The sequence below is a fragment of the Crinia signifera genome, chromosome 5 (genome assembly GCF_055691185.1).
Source record: "Crinia signifera chromosome 5, ASM5569118v1, whole genome shotgun sequence".
In the NCBI taxonomy this organism is placed as follows: domain Eukaryota; kingdom Metazoa; phylum Chordata; class Amphibia; order Anura; family Myobatrachidae; genus Crinia; species Crinia signifera.
Window position 1 is genome coordinate 257001503 of NC_139221.1, and position 6988 is coordinate 257008490.

General features: G+C 44.9%; 1 protein-coding gene and 1 long non-coding RNA gene across 2 annotated transcripts in view; one reads left to right on the forward strand and one right to left on the reverse strand.

The window, feature by feature from the left end:
- ZEB1 (zinc finger E-box binding homeobox 1) overlaps positions 1–730 on the reverse strand; it is a 132014-nt gene extending 131284 nt beyond the window's left edge. Inside the window, exon 1 of the mRNA XM_083188875.1 lies at positions 632–730. Within this exon, the coding sequence (XP_083045001.1) occupies positions 632–689 (58 nt within the window). The 5' untranslated portion in view covers positions 690–730. The remainder of the gene's footprint in view (positions 1–631) is intronic.
- On the forward strand, positions 423–6508 carry LOC146081013 (uncharacterized). The gene is made up of 3 exons (XR_014475048.1): positions 423–513; positions 3752–3802; positions 5389–6508. It is a non-coding gene; the product is annotated as an uncharacterized LOC146081013 (long non-coding RNA).
- Positions 6509–6988: the final 480 nt, after the last annotated feature.

Here is a 6988-nt window from a genome sequence, read left to right on the forward strand (position 1 = left end):
CTAATAATAATAATACTAATAATAATGAATGGCTAGAGATACCTGTGCTGTGCGTGTGGCAGAGTGCGGCTCGCACCTAGCTGTATGTAGATGCAGAGAGAGCAGCACACACACACATACAATCAATACACTGCAGCAGCAACAGTGTCTGCCCCTGCCCCGGAGGAGGGTCCCTGCCCCGGCTGCCTGGCGCCCAGGTGACAACTGCCCCCAAACACCCCAATAAACTAACTTACTGGGCGTTAGGAATGAGCAAGTGACAATGACCATGGGAGAGGGGGGCAGCCATGCACACAGCACCCACCTCTTCCTCCATAACGTGGCCGCTGCTGATCCGTTACCTGCCCCAGGGGGGAGCGGGGTATTGAGGAAGTTTGTCTATGGGGGGGACAGGGGAGACAGATGGGGGGAGCAGGGGGGGATGAGCTGCCCCCATATATTAGCATGTGATCAGATGCGGATAACGGTCCAGGGAGCCGCTAGGCGGAGGAGCCTGAGCAGCAGCAGCAGCAGGTAATGTAACGGTACACACAACCCCGGCCCAGAGCCCCTGCCCCCGCCTGCCAGCCAACCCAGGAGCCCGCTCCCGGACCTCAGAGCCCCGGCCGCCCCTCACCCTCTGGCCACTCACCGTTATTCCGCCTCGGGTTCGCCTGTTTTCTGCGCTTACACCTGGGGCCATCCGCCATGATCCTCTCGTTCTTGTGTCTAAATGCTGGAGTCACCTCCCTCCCCGCCCCTCCTCTGCCCCCCTCCCTCCCTGCTCTCCTCTCACCCCCCTTCCCTGCCTGCTGCTGCCTCTGTCCGCACCTGGTTTACGACACTCCTCGTTTACGACATCACCTAAGCCCCCCTTAGCCCTCAGCACCTCAGTGGAGTTAGGGGGTCTCCTCCCCATGGGTGTATGGGCCAGGGGCCGGGGTTCAGGTGGGGGTGGGAGGGGGGGGGGAGGTGTATAGGGGATATACCTAGCCAGGAGTGTCATTGCCTGCATACACCTCATATGTGTACATCTAATATGTTTACCTCTCATATACCACCATCTTCCCTGTTGTAGTGCTACAAGTCCCAGCATGCTATCCTGGTGGCTGGTGGTCCTGATGGGGCCAGTGTACTAAATATGTACATTGGCAACTATACGAAGTTCCACACTGCTATTTACTGTTCTGGATAATGACAAATGACTTGCCCCTGGCACTGCCTATGGGGGTGTGGGGCACTGGCTGGGGGTGGCATTACATTATCAGGATGTGAGGATGCCAGGGCTGCTAGTAGCTGCTGTTGTACTGTGAAAAGTAAAGTTTGGATCTGTGATGATTGGCATTTCTGAGTGCCCATCCCAGACAGCATGGAGGGAGTGGGGTGGTCTGAGTTGGCAAGTGCTACTGAATTCTGGCATAATCACACATGAGAAAGAATAACTGCTTGTGTTTGTGTGTTTCACTGTATGTTGGTGCATGCAACTTTAAGAAGGTGTACTTCACTGTGTGTTTGGTGCAAGTCATGGAGTTCTGGTGTATGTCACTGTATTATAGGGTGTAATTCTATGGTGGTGTATGTCACTGAGTACCAGTGTATGTCACTGGAAGATGTGGTATGTCACTGTATTATAGGGTGTCACTGTATGGTGGTGTATGGCACTGAAAGAAGTGGTATGTCACTGTATTTTAGTGTGTCACTGTATGGTGGTGTATGTCACTGGTAGATGTGGTATGTCACTGTATGACAGGGTGTCACTGTATGGTGGTGTATGTCACTGGAAGATATGGTATGTCACTGTATTATAGGGTATCACTGTGTGGCGGTGCATGTCACTGGACAATGGGGGAATGTCACTGTATGACAGGGTGTCACTGTATGGCGATGTACAGTATGTCGCTGGATAATGGGGAATTTCACTATAAGATGATATATGTCACCATAAAAGTGTTCCAGGCCCAGGTACTTTGTGAGGGGAATGGCCTGATCATCGGAAGCGTGGCCATGCCCCCCTATAAAAATAATTGTGCCCCTCAGCAAGGAGGGACAAATCTGGGTGGGGGGGGGGGGGGGGGTGGGGTGCCAGTGTGATCAATCTCCCACCTAAACCTAACACACTCACACACTGCAACTCAGGCAGAAAACAAAAGCATTTGCTGGCTGTGTATATAAACAGCTGCTGCTGACAGGTTAGGGGAGAAGGGGCAGCTGCAGACCCCTGCCCGGGCCCTCTATCAGACTCGGGCTCAGGTAATGAGTCCATTTTGTAAAGCTTTTAAAAACTAAAAAAGGCTGCTGTTGCCAATGGCAACCAAGCAGATCCTGTCTATCATTTCTCTATTGTATCCTAGACAGACAGAATCTGATTGGTTTCTATGGGCAATTTCACCTTCTTTATAGGCCCATTTATTATAGGATCGTAATATGCAATGTGATCTGGGCGGGGAAATGCTTAATATTTGCGGCTAACCCCCGACCATTTTTTTAAGGGAATTAGCTGCAAATATTATATGATATATGGGCCCCTAAATTTTTAGAAGCTTTAGTAAATGTACACCTTAGTATTAGCTTCCTCTACCCCCGCTGCGGCAGTGCCAGTGGCTGCTGGAATGAGCAGCTTCCAGGCTCTGGCTACCCGACGGGGCCCTTGTTTGCTGCTGCTGCTGCTGCTGCTGCTGCAACCTCTCCCCAGACCACTCCTGACAGTTGTGAAACTAGGGAGGAAACTTACAAACATAGGTGCCGATTTATGTTTTTGCTGGGAGGTGCTCAAGCCAAAAATTTAGAGGAGTGGCTTCATGGGGAAGGGGTGTGGCCACAAAATAATACCAATTTATATAAGCACAGTTGTCTCCAATATTCAAATTACGGCAACAAAGTTCCACATCCATAAATGCCCCCACAGTGCAGGTACATAAATGCCCCATCAGTGCAGGTACAAAAATGGCCCCACCGTGAAGGTACATAAATGCCCCTACAGTGCAGGTACTCCGTGGACAGAAAACACTCTGTAGGTGCTGCAGCTGCAAATTAGCAAGTTAATATGGCGGCCCAGCAGCAGGACTCGGGCCCGTGGGTGCTCAACAATTTCCGTGGGTGCTCGGGCCCTTGAGCACCCACAGAATCGGCACCTATGCTTACAAGATCGGCCCCATGGACGCAGAGAAGGTGGGGGCTAGTAGAGGTAGATAGCATGGTAATCAACAGTCAGCTGGCTGCTGCAACTTGGACCCATTTATTATGAATCACATATACAATGCGATCTGGGTTTGAATACTACCGCCCAGGAACACATTGTAATATGCCATCCTATCATGGGCATGTATCCCCGTCCCTGCAATGCGCTTAGCTGGGTGCCCGGAAATCTGCCCATGCACTGTCAGTGTTCACCTCCCGATGACCCCGGCGGCAGTGCGGTCTGTAGCCCAAAGGCTACAATGGGCTACCGCCATCGCCATCTCTAGTAAATTTACTAACATGGGAGTTATATTGCAGAAGGGATGTTGCCCAAAGCAGCCAATCAGATTCTATCTATTATCTTCTAGAAGGCGCTAAATAAATAAGAAGTAGAATCTGATTGGTTACTATGGCCAACATCCCATCTTCAATAGAACTCCCATTTTAGCAAATGTATCCCTCAGTGTTTATCACTGGCCATGCTGGCTGTAGGGAAGAAAGTAGTAACCTGGTAGAGCATATGGAGGCTCTAAGTGAGGAGCCAATAGCAGCCACTCTGTTGTAAGCATAATGTTTTCCTTTTTTATTTCATTAGAGGGTGTGGCCATACCTCCTGGAATACCCGCACACTGAGGCTTTCTCAACGGTACTGTTCCTCATTTATCATTCAATGTTTGCAGCTAATTCCACAAAAATGTTAAGTACCTCCTGAATGTATTTAGAAGGGACCGCAGCATGATTCGCCGGTACCTGCTGCAATTGGGGGCAATAGAGGGATCGCTAATTACTAAAACACCATTTATTTGGTTAATATTGTTTCCAAAAATATCCCCAAATAAATAAATAAGAGGTATTTAACTTTTATTCAGTACTAGTTCCCAGCCCATCAAAATGACAGAGCAACATAACAGTGATGTGAGAACCGGGGGCTGTGCACGCTGAAAGGTGCACCACTTAAATTGCTCTGTTGGACGCCATCTAGTGGGCACCAATGCGCAAACCCATTGAATTCCCCCAATAGAGGTGAGAAGCACTGTTCGCCTTTTATTACATAGGATACTTTTTAACACATCTGACAATAAAATCATATATAATCCAATTTAAATAGCTATTATATAATTTTTTTTTATCAACAATTTTGGGGACAATTTTTGAAAAAATATTAGCCAATTAAGTGGTAACATGGTTGCAGTGTAGGCAACAACGTAACATTACGTGTGTAGTGAGAAAGCTGTCACTAAAGTTGTAATGGCAGTGTCTCATATATAATAAGATATAATTGCCCTGGACATCAGTCCTGTCCAGTATTATAATAATAATAAACCTTTATCATAGGACATCTCCTGTGCTGTGGTTTGGGGCCACTTTATTCATGTCAACATTTCCCATACACATTACATATACTACACACTGTTCAGCAGCAGCAGCAGCAGCAGCTATGGGTCTGATGGCTCACTAGGGTATGCTGGAGGAGGAGCCTCCCATCCCCACTCTCCTCCTACCCTAGCCTACTGCTGCTGCTGCTGAGTGACACAATGTGACAGGAGCTGCTGCTGCCAAACGTCGCATCGTGTCTATTCAGCATCCTCTGCCAGAGCTTCAGCCCACCTGCCAGACACGTAACCAGGTGGGGAGGGGTCTCCCGGGCTGCTGCAGCCTCCCCCGGAGCAGGGTCATCATCACTGCTTTTCCACGCACACAGGCAGAGGAAGTAATGTGAGCGAGGAGGTAGTAACAGAGCTGCAACAAATGGAAAATACAACATATGCAAAAAGGAAACAATCGCTTCATTGCAGAATAACCAGTGGGGGCATTTTAGGTGTTTTATCTATTGTATATTTGTATGCATATCTCTATGGGTGGATCTATAGATAGATAGATAAATAGATAATTGGGGGGAATTGGTGGCTCCAGGTCAGCTTTCTGTTCTCTATGTCAGAGATAGCAGGTTATGGACTATAGAGATTTTTTTCCCCTCTTGCACTGTGTAAATTCATTAGCATACCTATTGTCACTGCAATGTACTATAATGGTCAGATATAAAAGAGCACCTGCTTTACCGCACATATTTTAATCAGATTTAATTGAATGAAAGCAATGTAAACTGTTTTGAAACCAGCAAATGAGCAGGTTGAAATTGCAAACTGTTGACCCTTTCTCTGCCAGGAGAACAGCACTTACAGCTTTTACAGCTCCATGTAAAGTATTGCACCTTTTCCTATTGCATTACAGGAGGAGACAAGCCTTAGAGAATGACCTACTGTGCCTCCAGTTTGGATCTATTGGAAACTTATATTCCTTAGTACACTTTGTGATATCCATTTCACTATAAACATATTCAGATAAAGACTGTTTTAGATCTTGATCTAGAATCTTAGACCATAGAGATACTTTTGTTTCTGGACCTATCATCTATATATTTCTGTCTAGTGTCTGTGAGTCTCCAAAGCACTGCCATCTGTTGGCAGAGTGTGAAACTACATCTCATTCTCACACATGCACAAACACAGAATGTTGCAGATTTCTTAGTACACTTTGTGATATTCATTTCACTATAAACTACTAGTTTGCAAATAAGTGGAATATGAACTAAATGTCAGCTATCTACAACTTTATAGTATAAGGCTATAAACTACATCTCTTTCTCACACATGCATAAACATAGAAGGTAGCATACTAGCTTTCGAAGCTTTTGCTTTGAGCGGGCTTACCTGTTTGCAAATAAGTGGAATATGAACTAAATTTCAGCTATCTACAACTTTATAGTATAAGGGCTGGGCATAAATAATATATACTTTTTCATGTAAGTTAAACCAACATTGCTTTACCATAATGTCAACCTGAAACAGGAAAGACCTCTGATAAAAGATGCACAAACGCTTGTATTCAGTGCTATTATTATACAGTGGTTAGATGGTAACTATAGTTTCTTGTTTTAATACTTTAATACATATATGTTTTTGCAAATGTGCAATTTTAGCAGTGCCATTTGTTTTCCGAACTCAACGTATTTCAGTGCTGTTACAGGCACATGGTGTGAACATCTGTGTTCTTCTGGTTTCAGTATGTCATTCCTTTTTATGTTTGATCTTTGTTGAATCAGGTTGTCCCCAAAACCACCTAAGTTAAATTTGGTAGCTGTGAGGCCGGTTTACTTCTGTCACAGTGGATACTGTCATTTGCTGTATTTGTGCTGGCAAAATCAACATTCTAGAATGGTAGTTTCAGGTAAGCTAAGTGCCAAGGTTCTATGCATGTTTGGTGGCTGAGTTAAGCACCCTAGTCATTTTGTGAAAGGAAATTCTAATCTAATCTAGATATAGGTGTCAAGACAAATATTTCCTGCATAGCAACTGTGAAAATAAATTATAATAATATATGAACATATAGATGTTATATGTACATAGAGTACATATTGTTTTGGGTTCTTAAATATATATATATATATATATTTGTTTTAGGTGGACATATATATATATATATATATATATATATATATATACAGTATATAAACAAACAAAAATCAGCACATCCAGAGTTACTGTAAGTGCGACATAGTAGCACTTACTCACGCTTAATAGGTCTGACCCTTTTTAGTGCTGAACTCTCTCCCCACTCACCTATTACACTTCAAACTATATTCCATTTAAAATCAAGGGGGAACATATGAATTGTTTTAGGCGCTCATTAATTATCATGCTTATCGTACACAAAAGTTTCGGGGGAATGTTGATAAACATGTCTAAAGTCCTGGTTTGGTCACCTCAGCAGACTGAGAAGAAGTGTGTGCGCGTGTAGCACTTACGCCCAATTAGAGCAACAATTGGATTGA